The sequence below is a fragment of the Motacilla alba genome, chromosome 9, assembly GCF_015832195.1.
Source record: "Motacilla alba alba isolate MOTALB_02 chromosome 9, Motacilla_alba_V1.0_pri, whole genome shotgun sequence".
In the NCBI taxonomy this organism is placed as follows: Eukaryota; Metazoa; Chordata; class Aves; order Passeriformes; family Motacillidae; genus Motacilla; species Motacilla alba.
Window position 1 is genome coordinate 10661256 of NC_052024.1, and position 26330 is coordinate 10687585.

General features: G+C 38.9%; 1 protein-coding gene across 8 annotated transcripts; it reads left to right on the plus strand.

Moving 5' to 3' along the window:
- ZBTB38 (zinc finger and BTB domain containing 38) lies at positions 1–25798 on the plus strand. 8 transcript variants are annotated; one of them, XM_038145673.1, is made up of 4 exons: positions 1–133; positions 974–1039; positions 6058–6167; positions 20041–25798. In XM_038145673.1, the coding sequence occupies exon 4, from the start codon at positions 20041–20043 to the stop codon at positions 23617–23619; it is 3579 nt and encodes a 1192-aa protein (XP_038001601.1). In that variant the 5' UTR covers positions 1–133; positions 974–1039; positions 6058–6167; the 3' UTR covers positions 23620–25798. The 8 variants fall into 8 exon arrangements, with proteins under 8 accessions (XP_038001601.1, XP_038001600.1, XP_038001602.1 ...); XM_038145672.1 differs by lacking the exon at positions 1–133 and adding an exon at positions 13052–13621 and having other exon boundaries at positions 520–1039; XM_038145674.1 differs by lacking the exon at positions 1–133 and adding an exon at positions 520–785.
- The last annotated feature ends 532 nt before the right edge of the window (positions 25799–26330 follow it).

Here is a 26330-nt window from a genome sequence, read left to right on the forward strand (position 1 = left end):
AGCACTTTAGTATCTGCATTGACCTCCATGATGTCAGAATGTCATTGTGCAACCGTAGCTAAGAAAAGCCGCCGAGAAAAAAAAAAAACAAAGGAGCTTTGCGTCTTCCAATAACATGAGATGTGCATATACAGTACGTAGCATTTTGGAATTTATACTGTGCTAGTGAGTTGTTGCTTTCAGTTTGATTAGACAATCATTGTTTCGTTTTCCTTGCTTTGACAGTGAGTATGCTTGCACGCTGCTTAAGTCTTCTTAGTGTTATCTAGGTCAGTGTACTTAGGATAGCTTTTATGTTCTGTAAGTCTGACAGTTACCATGCTTGACAGAGATCAGCAGCAAATTTTGTTTTATTTGTTATATCTGAGGATAGAAAAATAGCTTAAAACTAATCAGAATTGTATACCACATAGCACCTACTGTTTCTGCATTGCAGATATATTTAGCTCTAACACTGCTTGTGGTTAACAGGGTGTAGCGTAGACACAGACAGCTGATCATGCAGTCAGACCCGGTGCTCGTGTGGTTTGTCAATACTGCTCAGGATTTTGATGGACTGTAAAAGAGAGAAAACAGAAAGGAGAGAAAAAGAAATATTTTATTTGTCTGAACATTAGACCTTTAGCTGTATTATTTTTTGCTATCATTGGCTTTTAATTTTATTTTTTAATACTGGAACTTAAAAATTAAGAAAGCACAGCAAATGCATTCAGGATTTAATATGTGCGACGTGAAATCTTTCTGCATCGAGAGGATGTTGCTGTAGTGGATGCAGCGTTTCTCCAGTAAGCAAGAAGACTGTTTTGTTTTCCTCGGCAGGCGACTCAGCCATTGCACAAGCAGATTTTGATAAGAGTTTGAAATGCCTACTACTGTATCGTTGTAGAATTTGGAGTTTGCTAACAGTGTTAGTGACTGGAGCTCATCTTGCATCACCAGTTGATGACAATTTTCTTTGTTCCCTCCCACCCAGTTGAACCAAGACTCTGTAGCTGATACGCAATGTCACTTACAACATTAATCAGATACTGCATTTAAGGTGAGCTGTCCCCTGCCTCCTCCCTTACCAGAGCTGTGCTGCAGTATGTATCTTACTCCTGCAAGCCTAAAATGGCAGGCAGGATTAACGTTGCTTGTGCTGTGTGCATGCTGTGTATTGAATTCATTATACTGTGCCTAGTATCTCAAATGTGAGTATGTAAATGGTCTCTGTGCCATGTCATGCAGTAGTGAAGACTGGTTTGTGCTTCATTACAGGCTTAGATATTTGAGCATCACCTTAAGAATTCTTTTTTCATTTGCAATGTGGTGAGCTGTTAGCTTGTCATCACATTCAAACTACATTATTAGCCCTTGGAAAGGAAAAAAAAAAAGCAAACTGTGCTTCCAGATGGTGTCACCCTTTTTCTTCTTGCATTTACTGTAGTTTAAATAATGTATATTGTATTGTTAATTAATGTGAATATCGAATTAAAGCACTTGAAACTTACATATTTATTATGCAGGTAGGAGGCACGTCAAATCTATTTTTAACTCTTACGCAGTCCACGTTGTGCAATGGGCTTTGGTTGTCGAGTTTATATTTTCAGCTGTGATATCAATAGGTTGATTTTCAGTAAATGTGACAAGTGGCCTTTGCAGTGGTCAGCTTCAAGCTTTGAACCCTCTGAGGAGGAGAAAAAAAAAAAAAGCCAACCTTGTTTTGCAGTTTCGGAAAACCTTGGATGAGGACTTTTTTTTCCCACTCCTGCTTTCCCTGTTGATAAACTCAGTTCTCCTGCTCACGGTCTATTCAAGCTGCTTCCCATCTGAATTTTGACAACTGCTTCTAAAAAATTATCAAGAAGACCACGAACAGAACTTATCTCCATCGCTTTACATAAAAATGGCTGGGTGCATTGCCATGTTAACACTGCTCTAAGTGGTACGTGCAGGTAGGTTGAGATTTGCATGTTTTACTGTTTTCTTGGTCAGTGTTGCAAGAACATGAAATGGGCTTTGGAATGTAGCTTTCAGTTTTAAAATGTACTAAACTGTTAATGAAAACAACCTATATTAAATTGTTGTCTTCACATGTTGGCATGGCAATTACTCTTATCTGTTTTTTTAGAATCTGTTGTGAAAGTGGAGCAATCATGTCTGTTAAAATAATCATATGTACTAAGGGCGTGGCAACGCTTATGCAACAAAAGAATTTTTGAAAACCTTATTGATTCCATTACATTTTAAAGCTGACTATAAGCATTACTAAACTTGCAGCTAAAAGGCAGAAATAAAAATTGAGGAAGATTATAAAAAATAAAAATATTTTAATTCTGTCATAAGCGGTTTCGTGTTTTGTGCGAAATATTAATTAAAGAATAATATGCTTTAATGCTTATATTTTCAGTATTGGCTACAAACATAAAACTGCATTATTTCTTGTTATTTAAAGGTAGGAGAACTTTAAAGAGAGAGATTGATATAGATGGCCCTGTCAGCTTAAACTGAGTATCAGTTCACTGAAATGTGTTTTACTTCACACACACACAAAAAAATTATTAAATAAAAACGTAACAGCCTTAAGTAAAAAAACTTGAATTTGAGCATAAAGAATAACAGTAATTATGAGTACTGTATTACTTACACCAACTCATATAATATATTTCTTTGAGATTAATACTGGGCCAGAACCAGTTTCCTTGGCAACCAAATCCTTTAAAAAGGTTCAATGGTAGAGATGTAGAAAGATGTTATTCTCTTTAGTAGCAATATCACAATGCAAATGGAAATGTCGCAGTTGTTTCCTCTTAGTTCTAACTGAAAATGTGATCTCACTTTGTGTTCCCATGCGGCTATCAGTTCTTAAATGATGCCATGTTTATAAAGCTGTACACACAAAAACCTGCTTTATTTCTGGTTTGCATTGGCTGCTCCCAGAAACGTACTCTGGTTTCTTTTTTAATTTAGCCCAGTCTTGCATGTAGGTCAAGGTTTGTACTGTGTGTATATAAAGTAATAGTTTTATTATCATCACAAGTATAAAAATATGACTAAAACATTTAGCAGCTGACAAGTGTAGAGAATCAGAAGGTTTAAACCTTCTTTCAACTTTGCTGAATTCAGCCACAGTAATGCTAATAAACCTTTCTATATATAGTGGACCCAGTCAGAAGTTCAGGTAAAGAACTGTGTTTAAGCATACTGCAAAAGAACTCCAGTCAGACCTTGAACAAGCCTTTAGAGAATAAGCTCACTTGAGGTCTGCGATAATTTGCAGACCTTGTAGATTTTGCAAAATTTAAGTACTATAATTCTTTATTTCTATTTTTAGCTAATATTTTTTCTACCGTGCCAGTAAAGTTAAACATTAGTACACCACAGGTAACTGCCTATACAGGTCAGATGTTACTGAATGTCTCCACTGGGCTTATAACATAGTGTATCTCCTCGTCGATGCCCTTTGTACGTGACTTGAGAAATTCTCACTACTGCAATGAGACTTTTGCAGCAGGGAAGCCATTTTCCTTTCATGTCCTTGACTTTAAAATAACTGAGTATGTTTTGTGTGGAAAATTCAGCACTGAAAGTGAATGCAGAGGAGGTATTTAGAAGCACAGCCAATTATCAATAATAGCCCTGTCAGTATGAGTAATATTAAACTAATTCTCATTTACTTCTAAATATACCACTTCAGTGCATTCCAAATGAGCAGAGTATAACTGTTCAGGAATATGACTTGTCATGTGTCATAATAGGCAAATCTTTAATGATGACAATAAAACCATTAGATTCATAAGAATAATTTAATGCACTCCAGTATTCCTCTGTTCCACCTAAAGAAGCAGAACTGAAAACCTAACAGACAGCCTCTCTCAAGTGACGTATTAAAGCCTGCATTTTTGTAATTTGATTTATCTCCAGTAGCTTGCTTCTGCTGATTATTTTCCTGTCTAAAATGTTAATATGGAGGGCACCATTAAATGTAGTAAGAAAGTAAATTTCTTTGTTTATTTCTTGTGTGGTTATTTTTAAAGGAAATGCTGAGCAAATGATATGTCTAATCTATTTATTGCCTCTGATACTTATCTTTAGAAAAGATGGGGCACTTAGCAATAAACTGTTTTTATTATATCTTTGTGTCTAAACATATCCACTCAAGGCATTTTTAAAAGTAGCTCCATTACATGAGCACATTTCCCTATGGTTGTTTTAAATCCATTTGCAGATTTGCTCTTTGTTAAGGGGTGCAAGTCCTCTTGTAATGAATATGACTGAACTCAAGTGCTTTCATGAGTCCACAAAAACTCATCGGCAGTAAAACGGTACATTTTCTGGCGAAAGAAACAGATTTCTTTATTTAGGAGGAGTCCAGTAATTAGCAAGCTGTTTCTAGTTTTGACTGGTATACGTGGGCTGCTGTATGTATTTCAGTGGTACTTACATCCAGCTAATGCAGAGTGTCAGAATGTTGCAGACAGAGGTGCCATAAAAAATCTTCTGTAAACTTCATCCATTTTATTCTTTTGCTAAGAGGGCTAACCAGGGCATGGAGGAGCAGGTGCAGTTTTTCCCACCTCCAGCACAGCCTGCAAATGCTATTGTCAGGGGGGCCTGTTAGGGTTTTTGGGTTTATTATTTTAGGGGACTGGGGGAGGGGATGTTTAGTTTTATCACAGAAGTCTAATTGTTGATAATGAACCACCCTTTTTATAATTGGAATTTGCTCCTCTATCCATGCAAATTCCATTTCTGCCTAACAGAAAATCTAAACAAAAAAATTATTCACTTGGACACTGTCTTACTTGTTTTTCAGTGGTCTTTCTAATTAAGGTTACTTCTGCCTCTAAACTTCATTTTGATTTGAAACTGCAAGTCTCTCAGTGGGAAACTAGCTGTGTTCAGATAATATTTGTCAGATTATTAAACAGATTCTGGTAGTAATGAATAGGTACCAATTAACCCTTTTGAGGTAGTGTCTGTTGTGCTTTTTCACATAAATTGCTTCACTAAGTATTAAAAGGGCTTTATTATGGATAATATTGTATTTGAATTCCAGTATCAAATTTAGGAAATCTTTAGCTTTGGTAAGATCTTTAACTGTTGGATTCCTCCAAACATGATGTTCAAGCTTCCCATTTATCATATTTTGGTCATTTATGAATACGCCTTTATTGGAATTTGAGCTAATAATAATGACTTACTGCATTTTTTTTCATTCTGGCCTTTGTTAAGGGCAGATGTGAGCTACAGATTTCTTATACAAATTAACATATACTAAAAATGTACAAGGCTAAACAAACAACAACAAAAAAAATTAACTCACCTTCTTACCTTTTCAAGCCAAAGTAATGGGTCCTGTATTTCCTGTCCAATGTAATTGCTAAGAGCATACAGTGTATTTGCAAATGGAGGATGGAGCTATGTATTCTTAATTGCTGCTCCACACTTGCTGCTGTATGAATGCCTATCAGCTGAGTCATAAGGCCTTATCTGCATGATTTTGCAATTTTCTGTGGAACAATTTCTTTTTTTTTTCAGTATATTTGAAACAAAACCAGGTTCCCCATCATTTTTATACTGCTAAAGGAAAACCTTTTTAGTATGTTTAATACATAATACTAAAATCAGGATGTTTGACAGTGATGAATAATCATTTAAGCAGAGAAATACAGGAAGTGTATTCCAGAGAACAAGAGCTGCCTAGAAATGTCACTATCACAGATCCTGTGGTGATATCTGTGACAAGAGAGATCAAAAGAAAAGTGGTGGAAGAGAAAGAGAAGAAAGAAAACGGCTTTCAAAATAATTACTTTAAACTTGAAAACAACCTTACATTTCTATCTAGAACATATCATTATGTCCAGTCTGCGCAACACAGGTTAAACCATAATAAAACAACGCAGCAGAAGTTTGGTTAATGCTACTGGTTTATTGCTGGTGTGTTCTAAAATTCGCAGATGTAGATTTGGAGCCCTACAGCACCCCAGGGAAAATTTTGATGAATTACACAATGTATGTGGAAATTAGTACTCGTCTAATAATTCAGTCATTAAATTTGGATTTTTCCCTTTGCAGGCTGATACACTGTAGCCATACAGTTCACAAAATTACTGAGATGGTTTTGCTGAAAATACCTGTCAATACCACTTTTAAAAGACTCTAACAGAAGAACAGCCTGATTTTAGGTGGGTAAGTTTATGGGGTAATTTCACATAGAAATAGAGCTAAATTATTTAACACCATCACCACTGCATTACCTGGGTATATTTTCTGTTAATTTCTGTTTTATTACAATAACTTAAGATTTTTTCTCACTATGGTACCACATTGCTCTATTCGCATGTCAATATTGTTGGATTTTTCCAGTTCCTACTGGATTTCTATTGCCATAGAGATTGGACAAACAAAATCAGACAGAATAGTTTTTGAAACAGGTTGATACAGCCTCCAGTGATCTGCACAAACCAAACATTTTGGTATGCACAAAAACCTCCTCAGCATGCCAGAATGTTAGCCCTGGATCCCAGTCACGAGTGTTCATCACAAACCTGTGCCACACAGGAAAGGCAAAGGAACTCTCAGTGCCAGTGCCTGTTTCTGACACTGTTGTGTTGGTTAAGCTGGCTATAGTTCATAGAATCTCTACCTTTATACATGACTTTAATCAGGGACACAAAAAAGCCTCTTGATTCATGAGCTGGAAAGAACAGTTTGTAGATTCAACTATAGTATTGTGATAAATAATCACAAACGATATTTCAAAATAACAGTTCACATTTTGCATGGCTTTTTCAAATATTAGCAGTTTCATTTTTTCTTATTGTGAATGTCCAATAATAATCTTGGTTAGTATAAGTATGCCTGGTATCTGTGCTTCAGTTTTAAGATATACTTGTATTGAATGAAAGAATCGGTGAAATTCTGATTAATTCATTAATTTTTAATGTGGAACTTGGTACCAAAGGGTATAAGAATGGGAGAAATCCCACTGATTTCAGTGGCAATATTTGCACAAATTTTGGTATGAAATGCTTTGTTGCATCAGAGCCATTCTCGCTGTGGTATCTCTAAATTGAAATAAGTAATTAAGGTCACCAGGCAGAAGGTACAGTAAGGAATCATATTTCTAAAAAACCCAAAAAACCACAATACCACAAGTCAAAAAGCCCTCTTCAATTTCTAGAATATCACAAAATGTTTTCTGTAATTAAATTTACTTTTAATATGCAGTGTTGTGTGTTCCTTTACAGAAAATGTAAAGGCTTTTCAGAGGCAATAAAATGGCATTGTTGGTTTAAACTAATCAGTGAAACACTACAATTAGATAAATTCAGGTAACCTGCATTTACAGAAGCAATGAGCTACAAAACCCAAGTTGTACCTATTTTAAGTAAATTATCTTAGAACACTTGCTTCAGTACATTTTAGATAGAATACTGGGCCATAACCTGTTTCCTTGACAACCACATAGGAATAAAAGGTACATTAGCAAAGCTGCAGATGTGTGTCAGTGAATGCTTATTAAGCAGCCCAATGCATTTACATACCATGTGCTCACAATAATGCATGCATCTTGAAAATCACCATATAAAAAGATTTCTGGGCATGGCCCAGTGTGGTTTCCTAATAGTCAAAGATTTTAACCAAAAACCCTCATGTTTTCAATGGAAATATCTCTAGTGACTTTTTATTACTTGGCTTGCAATAGCTGGATAAAATTGGCATGGTAGGCTTGGCCTGCAAATGGAAACCTTCCTCTAGGATTCTGAATACTTACAGCACTGCCATAAGTACAGATAGAAATCATGGGTAATGGTGTCTTTCAGAAACGCTCAGGCACTCTCAATTTGAATCTTGCACCAGCATTCAGAAGCAGGCATGATTATAATTGCTTTACACAGTGACAAACTGAAGCCACTAAATAAGAATGAAGCTGGTTTGCTTGTAGCCCTCTGGTTCTATCTAATGTAGCCAGGCAAAGAGATATGGCCCAAGTGTTGTCTTCTGCCAGACGACAGGAGAAGGCAGGGGTTGAGAAGCAGTTGTGGAAGTCAAAATGACAGTTGGTCATGGGCTTTTGGAATAATATCTGGATGAAGGCAGCACTTACACTTTCTGTGCAAGTATTCAGTCCCAGATTAAAAAGAGGCTTAGATAAATAAGATCAGTTCTGAGAAATTTGTCTACTGATTTCAGCAAGTTTATATACAGGTTATTTTTGGCCTTTCTCCTTAAAGTATTGATTTATATATAAAATGAAAATTGTATCTAACCCTTCGGGTTACCCTAAATTATATATTTTAAAGAAATAAGTTTAAAATCCTATTAATTAAAAAGATGGGGGAAATGGCAATCTGCAAATCTTGGGTTTAAATTCAGTGGGTGTAACCTGAGAAGTTGCTTAGGTGACAAGTAGCCTCATTAAATTTGCCTTGAAATCAATGAAAATACTCCTATTTACTTTTTTGGAGTGCTTAATAAGAGAGTAGACTTCATACATAAGTCTACTCATAACTCTACTTCATACATAATCAGGAAATGAAGATGATCCTGACAATGTGAATATGTACTACCACAATGTACTATTAAGGCTTCTGAGTGAATAGGAGTTTGGGAAATTATTATGAAGAGCCAAGGCAGCTGTTGGGGTTTTAGTAGTAGCAGTAGTAATAGTAGCAGCAGCAGCAGCAGCAGCAGCAGCAGCAGTAGTAGTAGTAGTGGTGGTAGTAGTAGTAGTAGTAGTAGTAGTAGTAGTAGTAGTAGTAGTAGTTGTTGTTGTTGTTGTTGTTGCTGTTGCTGTTGCTGTTGCTGTTGTCCCCCACCTGAGCTGAGCTCAGATCTGAGCAGTTCACAGTGGTGGCAGAGCAGCAGCACAAACCAAAGCTGGAGCCATCACAGTTTTCTTTGTGCTGCTAGCACTATCTGCTTTTCCTACAGCTCTTCTCCACTGCATGAGCAGAGGTCCTGCTTCAGCCTTTAGTTTGGAAACATGCAGTAGGATGGAAAAGGAGGTGTAGGGCTTGGGCTGGGCCCCTTTGGTCAGCACAAAATGGAGCATAAGAATATTTAAGAGCATATGAAGTTCTCGCACGTTCACAAAGCTGTCATAATATTGGCCACACTGAAGTGATGACTGAGAGCAAGAGCTATCCCTTGTATGTTGGTTTTGGTTTACCAAAACAACAGCAAAATGAAAAATATTTTGCAAAATTTTAAGGAATACTGGAGGCTAGTGGTGGTGAATTGACAGCTTGAAGAGCAGTTCTGGTTTCCAAAATGGCTGTGTCCAGCCAGCTGGCAGACCAACTGAATGAGGTGATTGCAGGCGTAGACTGAACTCTATTTCCAGTCCATCATGATTTGCTACATCAGCTGTAATAAAGGACAAGAACTGATGCACTGGCCTGGCCCCCCCAGTTACCTCCCCCAGAACAGCAGCCCCCAGCCTGCACTGTGGGTGCTGGCTCTCATATTCAAATGATGAATCAGAAAATTGGAAAACAGAGGCTGAATTCAACTACTTTTATTTTACCTTTCTGATAACAGAACAGGCAACAGAATACCACATAGTAATCGTTCTGAATGAACAAAACCTAAACGTTTAGTTTGCTTTTTTTGTTTCAAGCTATTCAAATATATTAATCACTACATTTGACGACAGTCATCAACAGAAGAATGTCTGTTGTTGTGACTCTGCCTGTAAACATAGCTTCATGTTTGCAACTGATCTCTGTTAGCTAAGGACTGATATGTCCTACAAGTGTAGGCAGCTAGAAAACAGCTTGCAAGCAGCACATAAAAAAAGAAAGACATAAATGGAAAATAATAATAAGATTGTTCAGAGATAGCAAGATGTTAAGTCAGCTGATTCTCAGTAGCAGTATAATATAAGCTTTTCTATTTTGTGCAAGAGAAGAATTTGGATTTATGTTATTGTTGTTGCTTCATTTTCTTTTTTAGACTGGTGAAAGAGAAAAAGATGTAGTTACACCTTTAAAAATTGTTTGTATACGTCCTGTTTAGTGTTAATGGGACCCTGATTAGGCCATGCCTAAATTTTAAGAAGGCAGCATTTCTTGGAGGAAGACTTGGTTCGGTGCATGTGCATGGCTCACACAGTTTGAGAGCCGAGCGAGTTGTCCCAGGTTTCTCTCCTCTCTGCCAGACATGGAAGGGCAGGGGGCTGCTGCAGGTGCTGTAACTGGGCTCCTTCTCCCTCCACTTGATGCTGAATGAGAGGAAGAGGGCTGCACATGAACTCTTTTCCTTGCTCATGGGCCACAAAGGGGAGGTGAAGTCACTCTGGGCTGCGGGCTCTTTGCTGTGCCCCACTCCTGAGTGAAGGCCTGGCCTGCCTGAGGATACAGAGGATCTGCTTCCTCCTCAGCAGCACCCCTGGATGCTCTCACCTCAGCAGGGAGAGCAATGAAGATGACAGTCTATCCTAGCATTTTTCTCTTGGATAGGCTGGTCTAGGCACTGAGACAGAAACCAGTCAAATCCTGGCCAAACTCCTGTTGCTTATGAGGAATTTGCAAGACTGAGTAATGCTCTATATGTTGTTTTCTGCTGTTGCTTCAGAACTGAAACTGCTTGGCCAGAGAGGAATATTGGCACATTTTTTTCATTGAATAGTCTTACAGAAAGAATGCCTCAACTTGCAGAAGTAAGATTATCAGACTTCAGCAAAGCATCCCAACACCACCATTTCATTAACTTTGGAAATATTTTATACATTTTAAAGAGATTTGCTGAAAAATTTCTCTAGATCTTGCAGATTTACCATAAGAGAAATAATCTGATGCTAAACTCCTTGGACTTCCTTCTAAAAAGAACACAGTATTTGTGTGCTGTGATGTGCAATCATTTATGTTTAATAGGAATTGGAACATATACTCTAGCAAGCTCACTGTTTCTAAAGCACATCATTAGTGTTGGGGATTACACCCTGGAATCAGGGCTGCAGAGCAAAGAGATCCTGTACTACTTCTCCCAGATGTCACTGTAGTGCATTCACAGGTCTGGCTGCAGCACCAGTGCCTCCATTTTCTTTGCTCGCACTTGGTTTTCCATGAAACATTAGAATGATCATGTAAAATCTTGGATGAGGCTAAGACACCCTTAGAAAGAATTACTTTTTCTGAAGAATATTTTTAACACACCATAAGCTGATGGGACTGTGAATTCCCAATAGCTCAAATTATATATATGTGTGTATATACATATATATATATATATATATGGAAATTAGTACCTTCAATTACACTACTAGTCACAGAAAAGGTGATTCTTTTTTTAGTGGATGAGCCAAAGTTGCCTTAAGAAAACACCCTTAAAAAAAAAAAAAAGAGAGAAAGCTTAATTATTTTTTTGTTCTCCATATCTATTATGTTGTCGATAGATATAATAGACTGCCAGAGCATCCAATGTTTAAGTATAAATAAATTATTGTCTCTAAATTGGACATATCAGTTATACAAATGATGGTTATGCATATGATTTTCAAAACAATTCAAAATAATCAATTTTAATTAAGATTTAGGGGGAATTAATAACCTAATCTTCCTTAAATTTGTTTCAAGATGCCTGTTCAGTAAGGCATTTATTTCCTTTAAGGGATTACAACAGGTTTAATTTAATCCATTTTATTGTATTGTTACGGACAACACATTTGTCACAGACAATTTTTATGGCACTTGTGTCAAAAATCTTCTGTAATACATATGATTATGTATATACATATCTAAAACAGTAATAAATTAAAAACCCCATCAAATAAGCAATAGGCAAAGTCCAAGATTAAAAGTAATCTACATGTAAGTATGAAACTTTGTTTATCCATTATGGAGGTTGGAATAAAAATGACTGTTGGGAAAACGTTGGGACACACTCGGCCTTTGCCACCAAAACCACTGTGTTCTTCAATTATTTGATTCCATTCCCACAGCTGCTGGTGAACAGCTACTGGTCATCTCATCACTCCATTTGCCATAAGATTAAAGAAATTGTTTTTTGGTGGCAGAGAGCCCTAAGCTTAAAACATATTCATTGCTTCAGTAGGTGAACTTATAGGTAAGAATTTCAGTGATCCAGAATAACAGAAGGAATTAAACTCTTCACAGAAATGTTCAGTATTTCTAAGATGAACTTTTAATGTGGACTGTGTAAGTCAGTGAAAAATGTGTGTATAGGTAAGCCTGAAATTGTTACAATTTCCTGACAGGAGAAAATTTATTTCCATAGCTTTTAACCGACTGGGAAAGCACTGATAATTCCAAGCCAGAATTGGAGGAAAAAAGGAAAGACCTCCCCTCTTTATAATAGATTTTGTACATTACGTTGATATTAAGCAGTTTCCTGCAATGATAAGCAGCATTTATCATGAAGAGGCTCTACCAAAATTCTAACTTCTAGGCCCATCAAGTGTGACAATGATGAAATAGTTCATGCTTCTGGATTTTTACTTTTTTTTTGGTCTAAAATTAATCATTTCCTATTATTCAGTGTTTTTAATACGTAGGTTTAAGATTTGAAAATAAAGGTTCTGTCCCGTGAAACCTTGTACAGAGTATCTTGTAAAAATAAACATAAGTTAGCCTTGGGCAAAAGCAAGCTTTAAGACAAAAACCAAACTGTTCATTTACCGAACAATGTTTTCACCGGTCTCAAAGCCCAGTTTCTCTCTAAGCTTTATGATTCCAAGCTCTGAGAAAACAGGCTTTGCTGACTATTTGCAGTGAGAGGCTGAGAGACAATATTTGGGAGAACTGTACCAAAAGTGTTGGACTATCTGGACAGATAAAATCAAGCTCTGTCCTTCTTTATCTAAGGGAGCGTTTGTTACTGCTTATGAAGCACTAATGGTAATGTTGTTCTTGTTTCCTGAGGCATTAAAAATATCAAGAAACCTCGATGATGAGTAAGAATACTGCTTAAAACAAAATTCTTCAGGTTATTTGAGTTTCTATCGATACTTTTAAAAAAGAAAATTTAATCAGATAATGAAAAGGGTAAATGTTACTGTAATTCACTATTTAAATGTAATTTATTTCGGGTTTTTTTTTTCAAGGATATGTTTTATCTGCTTTCTGGAGGGAAGTGGCAGAAGGTAGCACAGAGCTATCTATGCTGAGAAACACTTTCTCTATCTTCCTGGCCGAAAGGCCTGGAAGGAGAGTCACGCATTGAAGTCCTGTGTTAGGTCCAAGAGGAATTCTGAGGGACGTGCACAGCACTGCATTGATGGCCGTGGAGCAGGCGCCGGGTGTTTCCTCCTCGGTGTGAATTTACAGCGGTTGCCTGCGAAGAGCTTGGCGGAGAGGCGCCGGCCCCCGCTGGCCGCGGTAGCGGAGCGCGGCGCGCTCGCCGCGGAGTCGGGCCAGGGAACACGCGCGGCGGCGGCGGAGGGCGCGGGCCCGGCCCTGCCCGGCAGACCTCGGGCAATCCCATTGCCGGGATCGGCACAGCAAAATGGCGGCCGCGCCGTCCGGCCGCCGCCGGGCCGGGATCGCGGCCCCGGCCGCGGCCACCGTCCGCCTGCCGCCCGCGGAGAGCCCGCGGGCCCGGTGTTAATGGCGCGGGGACGGGGCGCTCCTGCGCGCGGGCCGAGGCTGCGCCGGCGGGGACGGAGCGGCGGCAGGTCAGTGGTGGCTGCCGCGGGAGGGGCCGGCGGGCACCGCGGCACCGCCATGAGCGGGCGCGATGCGGGGCCCGCGCGGGGGGCGCCGCTCGCAGACGCACAAACGGCGCGAGGCCGCCGTGCCCTGCCGGGGCCCCGCTCCGCGTGCGCGCAGCCGGCGCGGGACGGGGAGGCGGCGGCAGCGGCCGCCCGCGGGCCCCGCGCTCCCGCGGCTGCGCTGCGCAAAGCCCGCGCCGCGCCACGGGCCGGGCCGGCACTGCGCGGGGGCAGCGCCCCCCCGCGGGCGGCGGCGGCCGGGCCGGCCGGGCCGGGGGCGGGAGGGGAGGCCCCGGGGCCGGGGGCAGGCCACCCGCGGCGGGAAGGGCCGCGGCGGTGGGAACGGAGCAGCCCCGGAGCGCCCGGGCACGGACTCGTCCTGCGCGTCCGAGCGAGGCGCTGCCGAGGCCGCACGGGCTGTTCCGTGCGTTGGGAGAGGTCATGGGAAGCGTAAAGCGGGGAGTGAGAGAATTGAGGTCGGGATGCTGATAGTGGGGAAGGGTCCCAGCTCTGAAAGAGTGCTTCGTCGAGGGGCATCACAGGTCTGTTAGCGCTGACATACTCTTAGGCTACATTCCATCACCCCACCCCAGCCCCCCCAGCTGTCGAATTAAAAGAGGAAAGCGCGAGGCTGAAAAAAAACATTTTAAGTAATGCTCTTCTATAGCAACAGGGAAAGAAGGATGTGAGCAGCGAGAGTGCAAAGAGAAAGTCTCTCAATGCGGTTGAAGAAGTAACGTGTAGCTCTGTAGGGTGAGCGCTAAGCTACACGCTCCTGCGGGCTATTGAAAGTCATTAGACATCATTAACATCATTAGACACCATGAACACGGCCCTGCATGCCCAAGGTTGCAGGGAGGCTGCAGCACCCTGATCCAGGCAGCCCTGCTGCCGACATAGGACTGGTGAAATGATTCCATAAAAAAACTGAGCAGTCCCGTAGCAGTGATGGTGTGACAGTAAGTTTCCAGGTAAGCAAGGGTCAGAGCTGGGGCGATGAGTGTGTGGGCGGCGGGGAGATGTACTTGTTTGGGGGTTTTTGTTTGTTGGTGATGCCTGACTCCATTTCGGCTCTAGAACAAAACCAGCATCCTTGAGAAGACTTAAGATACAGGTGAATGTTCCTCCTCAGCTGGAGAAGCCAGCTGGAAACAAAACAGACTTCAGAGTACCTTTACAGAGTGGGGTGAAACCGAACATAAGGAAGATACGGAGTGAACATATTTCTGTGGTGTCCTGTTGGTTAGTACCAGAATATACTCACACTTTAAAAACCCAGTAGAAATTCATGGAGTAGGAGAACAGGGAGAATTCTTACTACAGTTCATCTTGCTGGTTTTGATTTTGCCTGGCTACTAGCAACTGCCCCTAATGCTTTGGAGTTTTTTTTGTTATGCCACTAGCTTGTCTTTCAAATTTAGCTGACTGAAGTGGAATAGAATAATCTCATATGTAATGGGGTACACTCACCTGGCAGTGGATTTCAAAAGATAAGCAGAAGTTTAAAAAATATTCCTAGATTGTAATAGTTCTCTGTGGTAGTAAAAAAATTGTATTTGGTATACATTGGCCAGTAAAACTTCTTCTGAACTGTTTGTTGACTTCAGAGTAATGTTAATATAAAAATTAACAGTAGCTTCAGCTTCTACTGTCAGCTGTGTCCACATAGAGCTCGCTTCTCTACTTAAAATTAGCAGTGTCATCTGTGAGGTGTAAGTCGTCAAATTTGTGTTTGGATGCATCAATCTCTGATCTTGATGTTAACTTTTAATACTACTTATTTTCATTTGTGACTGCTGTTGTGTAGTGGTGTTCTGTTGATGTCAGAAAAGGTACTGTTATAATTTAATAAACCTACTGATCATTACACTTAAGTTTCAGATGAATGTTTAAATCTTATTTTTCCAAGTGAGTCCAACAACTTTTAAGGACAGGTTAAGTCTATGACTGTTTTTGCAGAAAATCTGCAAATAGTACTGTAACCCCCAAGCAAAAATTCTGCTGTTCTGAACCTGAAATTGTTCATAGGTGTACCAAAGACCATTAGGTAATGCTACAAAGGTACTGTTCAGATTCCTAAGAAATTATTTATGTCTGGATTGAGAGTAAAAATTATGAAATTAACAGACAGATTTGTGAAAAAAAAGAGGGATTAGTTGGCTGAGGAGTTTTGTTGCCCTTTAATAGGTTAAATGGTATTTATATATGTTTTGGGGAAAATTTACAAATAAAACTAAATTTTCTTCCGTAACTCTATAATAAAAATCATACAGAAGAGTAGTTACATTCTGAATGGACTTTCCAGTGTTTTAATGAGAAATATTTAATACTAACACATCTGAAAAGTTTGATCTCTGTGTATCTTGGTTCTTAGTAGTGCTCCCTCAGAAAGTGAAGAGCAGGTTTTCATTTTCCAGGATGAACTGCAAATGGAATGTAAAAAAATTCCTGAAATACTCCATTTATATGTGTGGGCTAGGTAGGGCATTTTGATTTTATAGCATTTCAGACATGTTTTTACAAATGCAAGAAGCAAGACAGGTGAAATAGAAGGCAGTAGAGAATCATAACGGACATGAATAAATGGTCTATCTGAGGAATGTGTAGGTTGAGACGAAGAAGGAAAAAGTGTTGGCTCTGAAAACTGATTTGCTCTGGAATTTTTCCGTATAACTTTCCAATGAGATATCTAGCTTATGGTTTAGCACACAGAAAAAAAAACAAAAACTAAATGACCAAATAGCAAATGATCATTTCTACAATGTTGACACAAGTAATCTAGTTCAGTATTTTACTGAGCATACCAAATTGTCCAGGACTGCAAAAGCTGGCAGTCTATGTATATGGGAAGTAGAAATTTAAAATACTTACTTTTGTCCTTAGGAAGATAAATTTTAAGATAATTAGTTGAATAATAAGACTTGTACTAAACCCACTTGGGTTTGTATGCCTCTCAGCATGGCATTAGCAGCCTGATACACTTAGCAAACAGTCTGTCAGATGATGTGTCTTTGAACTAAAACCAGCTGTCTCCAATAAAGAAACAGAAAAAACACAGGCAAGTTCCTGTGGGGCAGTTCACTGGGAGGTAGAGTTGACATCATTTATTTCCTATACTCAGGAAATAACCCTATCAATAGCTCCTGTTGTGAAATGTTTTTGATATCTGACAGTTGGTTTCTAATACCACATCACATGAGCAAGTCAGATGTAATCTCAGACATTGTCAGTGAGAAAAAGGAATCAATTATGGAATAGTGGCTGCTTGCTGGAAGAAAAGAATTGTCAGTATGCTTTCTGTAGACTCCATATGCCAGAAACTATCTACAGTTATATCTGAATTTTCAGATACCCAACCAGAACAGATAATTGTATCTAAACACTGTGAATTTCAGGTTGCCATTCCAAATGAGTAAATATCACTTATTGTAAGCCAAATTAGTGTCATAAACTATGATTTTAACACTTCAAGGCACAGAACTTTGCATCTAGATTTACAGCTTTTGAGAGTGATCAAATAATCAAAATAATATTCATGTATCTTTTTATCATCATTATATTGATGAATTTGTTTCTTGACATCCATGGCATATCGTGGGAAACATCAGAGGTATTTTTTGTGAATCACTGTTTTGTTCTGAATTCTGCACATTGAAAATTCTCAGTCATCAAAGTCTATTAGAAATTCTGACTATTTGCAGAGACCACACCTTTCCTGATAGAAGCAGTGGCCATGCTGCAAGATAAAAATTTTACTTCCAAGCTTCTTCCATAATGTACCAAATTACAGTCCTGTTCATAGTATGTTTGGTTTGTCTTCACAGCAAAGTTCTTGCTACTTTTTGTGTAATTTGATTTGCAGGGATGTAGTTTGTAGATTTGTGATAAAAGTGTCCTAAGTGTAATTAGATGAGTTAGAGCAAGAGTATATGACTTGTATTACTTAACTTTGTGATAAAGCCCCTATTTTCCAGAACAGATTATTGCCCAGTGTGATAAATGGCTATGATTCGTGCTAACTAAATTGTAACTGTATCAATATTGTAGAAAATAATTGTTATAGAATAATAAAGGAAAAGTATATGTGATTAGTGTTACAAAGCAGATGGGCCCCTTTGCAAATGGTACACGTGAAAAACAGGATACAGGATGTAATATTGAGATTAGCAAGATCCCAAAACAGAATCGGCCTTGGGATGAACAAAGTTGGGACTATTCCAGAAGACAGAATCAGCCTTGGGATGAGCAGAGTTGGGATGATTCCAGTTATGGAATCTAAGTAGTGGTTTTATCTATGAAATAATAAGGCTTATTTGGAACATAATGCTTACTTACATAACACAAAGCTTAGTGTGCATGTATAACTTGTAAGGTTAAGCAGAGGACAGCGAGGAAGACGGCGAGCCTTCCTCTAAAAAGAGCACCAAAAAGCCAGGAGACCCCCTAGCAACCAGTGGAGCATGCACTATGCAGTATAGTGACGTACATTTCAGGAATCTAAAATAGGAGGAGATTTCAGGGAAATAGTGATGGATATGTATTAGCACACGGTATATAGTTGTGCTTGGATTCCTTTGTTTCGTATGTGAGGCAGGGTGAGGAGCCCTTCCCGTACCCTGGTCGGTTTTGCTTATGTTGTACGTGAACCTTAATCATACTTAATTAATCACTGCCAATTTTTTTTTTGTATATGCTTGATTATATTTAATATACTTGATTGTATTAATTTATTTAAAATTGCTGTTCAATTAAAATTGCTTCTAAATTCAATTTTGTTGGTTAATCAATTAGATGTATAGAACTTCATTCATAACACCAGTATTTTGGGTGAATGAGCCAATGTGTTCTAAATGGCCATTGCTGTTTGCTTAGGGTCAAACCTGTTTGCAATATGGGTCAAACCTTTATTTTGCCATTTCGATCAAATCCATCTTATATACTGGCATTCTTAACATAAAATATTTCAGAGTAAAAGTCATAGTAAAATTTTTAAAGCTGAACAATAAAGTTTGGAGCAGCAGATGGAGTGTTTAGGAGGTGAATCCTGACTTAGAGTGTTGTAATATTTTAGCTTAAATATTTCTGTCAGTAATATTCTTTAAGGTGCATTTCACTTCCACAAGTTTAAAGAAAAGGGTCTTTAAGAAGGGTGATTTTTTTACTGTAGTGATTGGTAAGTTCCACTAGCACAACTATTTCTTCATGACCTGAAGTCAGAAATGGACGGTAGTAGTTCAAAACAGTACTGCAGACATGGGGAAAAAAGGAATAAAGCTCATTATATTGTACAGATCTGAATTTGAGAAAAAAAAACATCTGGTGAAAACAGATTTTCACCAGATACAAAATTCACTTGGCAAAAATTGTCAAAATTCAAATTCAGCTGGCAAAGTAATCCATTTTTCCAGAATATTTTTCATTCATATTTTGCATATTTTTTCTCAATGGAATGAACCATATTCATATAGTAACAGCCTGGCTAATCTAAATAGTTTTTGTCAGCATTAAAGCTAATTATTACATATTAGCAGTTATTTAATGGTACTTATTATTGCAATTAAATCTTACTCTTTGAAAGAAATTAAGAACACGGTATCTAATTATAAAGTGTGAACACTAAGTATGAACTATAACTGAAGAAAAAAACTCTTTATTTTCTACTTGTTTTACTCAGAACTTTTCAGTAATTTAAAAGTAGTGTAAATTACTGAGTGAATTTAATCACTATTCAAAAAAAAAAATCTATTCACATAAACAGTGTTATAGGTACTTCACTGTTGTCTACCAAATTGTGTTCCTTGTGCATTCATTTGCTTATAAAGCCTTACCCTGAAACTGAGACTCTCTTGCTGTGTTTTAAATATGAGCTTAGTAAGGAGGTCAGATGCAGCTGTGCTGTGAAGTCGGTGTCTGACAAACAACCCAGGAAGCAAAGTCCCCCTCTGCACAGAACCTCGGCAACACAGCCTTCCCCTGTGCCAGGTCCCGCCGTGGCATGCTGGGGAATTCCATCCAGGCTTCAGGGAGTCCTTCGGGGTGACCCTGAGCAGCTGCACCCGCTGGCATAGCAGAAGGCATCGGCTGCATTCTCACTGAAAGGCTCAGGATGGGCAGTAGGTTTAAGCTGGGAGGGAGTGAGAGGGATCCTTTGCCTCCTGCTGAGGAGCTACTGGTGCTCCTGCCTCCTTGATCTGGACAGACATTTCCTGCAGTAGTGTTGGCACCAGAGAATATAAGATGACCTAAACCTGAAATATTATGACAAAATTTTACTCACTCTTAAACTTTAAAAGTTAATAAACTAAAAATATATATAGAAATAATATAGAAATAATATAGAATGGATGAAAAATGCCTTCTAATTTTTTTTTTTTCTCTCGTAGATGACAGTCATGTCCCATTCAAAGGACCTCAAGGATGACTTCCACAGTGACACTGTACTTTCCATTTTAAATGAACAGCGCATTCGGGGTATTTTATGCGATGTCACCATAATCGTGGAAGACACCAAATTTAAAGCCCATAGTAATGTGCTGGCAGCTTCAAGCCTTTACTTTAAAAACATCTTTTGGAGTCGTACTATCTGTATTTCAGGTCATGTACTGGAGTTAGATGATCTCAAAGCTGAAGTGTTTACAGAGATACTGAATTACATCTACAGTTCCACAGTAGTTGTTAAGAGGCAGGAAACTGTAACGGACCTTGCAGCTGCAGGGAAAAAACTGGGAATATCATTTCTAGAAGATCTTACAGATGTAAATTTTTCAAGTTCCCCCTGTCCCTATTCATATTGTGTTAATGAAAAAGGGACTGTCAAAGAGGAAAAACATGAAAAGCGTCATGAAGATTCTGCTGTGACAAATGGACCACGAATTACAAATGCATTCTCAATTTTTGAAACAGAAAACAATTTGTTTTCTCCCCTTGATTTGAGGGCCAGCTTTAAAAAGGTATCTGACACAATACAAGCTCCCAGCATCGGCCTCGACAGAAGCGATGTGTGCAAAGAAGCTGAGCCAGCCAGTACCTTGGCTGAACACTCCTATGCAGTTTCTTCCGGGGGAGATAATTCACAAGGAGCACCTTTTGTTGACCAGGACAGCAGCCCTTCATACCAGGTGGGTGAGGACCGCTATGAAAATCACCAAGCCACCCCGGTCATTCAGCAGGGAAAACAAGCAGGTAGTACTCCTAAGTCAGCCTTTAAGCCCCAGGGTACTGGTGTGGCTGTAGCAAAAGTACCAGCCTCCACTGTAACCGCTGCAGAAGCCCAGCACCAAGCAGTTAGTGATCAGACAATTACTTCCTTTCCAAAATCTCAAAATAAAACAGGAGATTTACATGTATCTAGAGAAGAGGGAAACACTTCTGCTAATGTCTCTGCATCTGGGGCGACAGTCACTCCACCTGTTTACAGTTGTAACTATTGTGCAAAATCATTCAATGACCGGGCATTACTCACTGCTCACCTTCAGCTCCACTCAGAGCGTCAGGAAACTTTCATATGCAAATACTGCAGCAAACAATTTGCAAATCTAAATATACTGGAAAGTCATGAACAAGTCTGCATGAGATCAAGTAACTTATCAGCTCACAATGGAAATGAACAAAATTTTGCAGATAACTGTACTGCTACAGAGGGACGGAATGGAAGCTCCTGTGCAAACACAGAGCCTCTGTTGTCTGAAAACAGCATCACTGATTGTTCTAATGCAAACTGCACTTTACCAGAAACGGATCATTTGGTTAAAGTCGTTGATGGGCAGATATTATACACTTGCGTTGTTTGCAAGCGTAGTTATGTCACTTTGTCCAGCCTCCGAAGACACGCAAATGTGCATTCCTGGAGAAGAACATACCCTTGTCACTACTGCAATAAAGTCTTCGCGTTAGCCGAGTACCGCACCCGACACGAGATCTGGCACACTGGAGAGAGGCGCTACCAGTGCATTTTCTGTCTGGAGACCTTCATGACTTACTATATACTGAAGAATCACCAGAAGTCTTTCCATGCAATTGACCATCGCCTGTCAGTAAATAAAAAGACGGCCAATGGGGGTTTAAAACCAAATATGTACCCATACAAACTGTATCGACTCTTACCTATGAAATGCAGGCGACTGCCTTATAAATCCTATCGAAATTCTTCCTATGAAAATGTGCCAACAAGTACCCAGACTAATGAAACTGCTTCAGCTAACTGTTTCATTCCGAGCTCTCTTAGCTCTGAGCTACCACCACTGAATTTTCAACATAGTATAATATCAAACAACAGATCTCTGGCCTTGGATACGTCTTCAGGTAAAAATACAGCATCTTCCACAAATACTCAGAATTCTTTCTCTGGAGGAGTCGGTATCCTAAATTCTGACTTGCAGAGGGACTTTATCCCAGCTGAAAAAAGAGTTTCCACTGCTGCGAATGACTCGGGTTCACAGGAATGTGATTCCTCAGTTGTGTCTTTACCTAATGTGAATGAAAATTCAACCTCTGTCATCAGTTACAGCAGTTCTGCACCCTCTGTTATAATGCACAGTAGCAGAGTTTCATCAGTAATAATGCACAGTAAAACAGTCACTTCCATAGAAAACAGTAAGACAGAATCTTCAAATAACCTACCCAGTCAGTCAGTAAGTGATGACTGTAAGTATGGGTCGGATAATTATGGGAAGTGCATTACAAAATCAAAAACTATTAAGGATAAAAAGAAAACACTGCTGTACAACAGAGCAGAAGCAACTGAGGATACGCAGCACATGACAGGGTCTGAAGGTTCATGTAGCAAAACTACAAACTCTGTCCAAGAGTCCAGTAAAACTGAAACATACATTGCAAAGCCTGCCTTACCTGGAACATCTGCTGACAGCAATGTCGCACCTCTTTGTCAGATAACAGTAAAAATCGGTAATGAAGCCATTGTAAAAAGACATATATTAGGATCTAAGCTCTTTTGTAAAAGGGGCCGAAAATCCAAACACGAGTCCAAACAGGACAATCTCATTGAAGAACCAGAAATGGAGGTAAAAGAAAAAAGCCCATCTAGACTCTACAGCTCAGAATGCCTGGAACTGACAGAAATGTGTGATGATGTTAGTGACCAGGACTCCAGTGATAAGCCCTGGAGACCTTATTATAACTATAAACCAAAAAAGAAATCCAAACAGCTGAGAAAAATGAAAAAGAACAAGTGGAGGAAAAAGCACGGAAGCAAGAACACTGGTATGGAAAGCCACAACACATGCAGTCGAGAGTATGCGCTCAGGAATGCTCCCGAGGAAAAGGTGGTCAGCCAGGAGGAGAACACAGAAATGCCTAACCTTCACTGTGAGCTCTGTGAAAGAGACCAGTCTTCCACAGCAGAAGCTCAAGAACATGTACACTGGCATGTAGCTGCTTCAAAGCCTTACATTTGTGAGTTATGCCAAAAACCATTTCAAAGTCCATCCACTTTAAAAATGCATATGCGGTGTCACACTGGGGAAAAGCCCTACACTTGCAAAACATGTGGTAAATGTTTCTCAGTTCTTGGTAATCTGCAGAAACACGAACGTATTCACCTGGGTGTCAAAGATTTTGTCTGCCAATACTGTAATAAGGCATTCACTTTAAACGAAACACTCAAAATACATGAAAGAATTCATACTGGAGAGAAACGCTACCACTGTCAGTTTTGCTTTCAGAGCTTCTTGTATCTTTCTACCAAAAGGAACCATGAGCAAAGGCACGTCCGTGAACATAATGGAAAAGGATACGCTTGCTTTCAGTGCCCCAAAATTTGCAAGACTGCAGCTGCTCTGGGAATGCACCAGAAGAAACATCTATTCAAAAGTCCAGGCACACAAGACAGAAAAGAACAGTTTTGCAATGAAAGCACTAAACTTTTGGAAAATCCACATTTCCTTGGCTCAGAAGGAAGCAAAGTGAAAAATACACAAAATGTAACTCCAGAAGTTAAACTCTGAGTGACAATTGTGCAAAAGAGAAAAAAAATTCAAAACTATATATTGGAGAAGATAAAAATATATTGAATGGGGAAACATATCAGTAAGGTCAAATTTCTTCATCTAAATGTGTGTCAGTATATGCAAAAGAAAAAATAACACAGAAAAACTAGTATTTGCAATAATAAAAATTAATTTGGAACACCCAAAATACTTTTGCCACAACAGACTCTAGCATAGAGAGAAAGAAGAATGGCCAACTCAGACCCTTCTACTTAACATTACAAGAAAGTAGTCGCTGAACTATTTTACAGTTCTGGTTTTGAATCAGAATTGTTTGAAGCAAAAGTAGCAAGTAGGTTCATGGTGTATTCTGTAGAAGGAATTTTTGCTGCAGAAACCATACATTGCATTTTTTTTTTTACAAAAGTAATGTGTTTATAAAGGAAATAATTGTAATCTTGTGTATTCTAAAGTGAAGGTGAAAAGTGTTTCATGGGCTTGGGTGTGCCGAAGTACATTTGAGTTCTGCCATGCTTTTCTGTAACTCAGCCTTTACGAAACATATTCAGGAGTTTAAACTACTCTTTTCCTTTCCATATTCAGTTTTGTAGTTACCATAATAACTGTTAAGTCTGAGTGGAGGTGTGAGAAGTATTCCTGATTTATATATCTCTGAGGCATTTAATAAAAGTTCAGTGGAACTTGCTATAGCCAGTCTTCCAAACTGCATAAATCCCCCATGTCAGTGGCCTGGTGAACTCTTCAGGTGCGTTGGTCTAAAGAAAATTGTTCTCATGAAACAGAAATCCTGTGTAGACATGTCCACCTCTTGGTGGGTCTGCAACTCTTTATCTTTTAGAAATATAGTTCTTCTCAACAGAAGGACATATAGACAATTTCCCTCCTCATCCTGGAATAATGCCTGGACACAAACAATAGAGTTGCTATTGTTTGAGTTTGAGAGGAGTAGGTAAGTAAGACTCTTGCTTCCATATATATCCCTGTGTATAAACAAGTATAGGGCCAGTTTGTGGGGTTCCCTGTCATCTCCATGCCTTAAATGCAACATCTAACCTTCAGATGTCCCTTCTCAGTGATCCCACCAACCATTCCAGCAGTGTCCCGTGGCCACAGCAGAGACGGGCCAGGAGCTTGCTGCTGGAGGAAGGAGTGCCAGCCTTCCTGCCTCCCTCATCCTGCCACACCAAAGGTTGTGGTGAGCCTGCAGCTGCACAGCTCACTAAGAACTGGGAGAACGGGCTTCTGAAAGACAGCACCAAATTGTTCCAGTTAATACTGTTTTGTGGAAGTGTGATTCATTTTAACTGAGATGCTTAAAAAAGTCCAAGCAGGTGTATGTCTGCAAGTTGCATTTTATATGATAGGGCTCTGTTGTACCGTATCTGCATTTCTGGTAGTCATGTTCATCCCTGTGAAGTGTTAAAAAATTAGGTCATGACAAGGGTTAGTGATTCTTGACTTCATTCTCTGTGATGGTTCACAATTTGTTACTTAACTTTGTCTTCTTGAATATTTTAAAAGAAACTATAGCTTGGGTACAATAAAACTACAGTTGAAATGATAATACAGTATTGATTGAAGTAATAACACAGTCCACTTACTTATTCTGTCACTGGTGAATGCTGTGAACCCTCTGAGAAATTCTGGTTTCATGGCAGCTTTGGTTCCATTTAAATAAGGATAATAGAATAATAAACACAGGAAAGTGTAAAGATGTTTCAAAGAAAGTACACAAAGGTATCTTCTAAGTGGACTTGTATGGTGATAAATATAGACCAAAGCAAATAAGGTAGAATATTTATAAATACAAAGATAATTTTACAAATATTTTATATAACTGTATAGTTCATAAGAAAAATATTGTTAGCTTGTGTTAGGTTTTGGGGGGGTTTGTATATTTTGATAAAAACACGACAACTTTGTAACTCTGTATATTCTCTACAGTTTATAGCAAAGCAGTTTTAAGATGGCAATGTCATGTTTATAGTTCAATTGTGGCACTTTTACTACAAGTAACATGTTGCAGTAATGAATCAAGTATTAATGACCAAATTAGAATTAAAGTAAGTGTAAGAGAACGTAAATACTATACGTTGTCAAAGACTGTAATTTGCTACATAATCACATCTGTATTTTTGTTTAGAAAAAAATATTAAATGCAGATGTTAAGGATTGATAAAGAGTCTAATTTTATTTTTAGAAAGAGTGATTATAACTCTGTTTTTGCTTAATTAAAATAACATATTCCTATTTTTCTGTAAGTCTCTCAATTTTTTAAATTGTTTTAATACTTATATAATCTATATGATCCACAGATACATATCTTCTAATAGTTATTTCAGTGGAAGATTAAGCAACACAGTTACCAAGTAGTCCCTTCATTAAGGTCAGAACACTGAATTGAGAACATGCCAGAGCTCAAGGGAAGTGATGGCATCTCCTGGCATCATACAGGGTGAATGCAATACAGAACAGAATCTACCTGCTCAGTGTTTCAGAGGGCTGAAAACACAGGTGAACTGTGTTTAATATTTTGAAATATCTTAAACGTGTTCATGAGGACCTGAAACTTGAAAAATTCTTTTCAATTCTGCTAGTAACCTTGTAGTATAGATTTACACACTCTACTTTTTTGGGCTTCTGTCAAGAAATATAGTTCAAAATGAAATATCTAATTGCATATGAAAATATGAAGATACATACAAAAT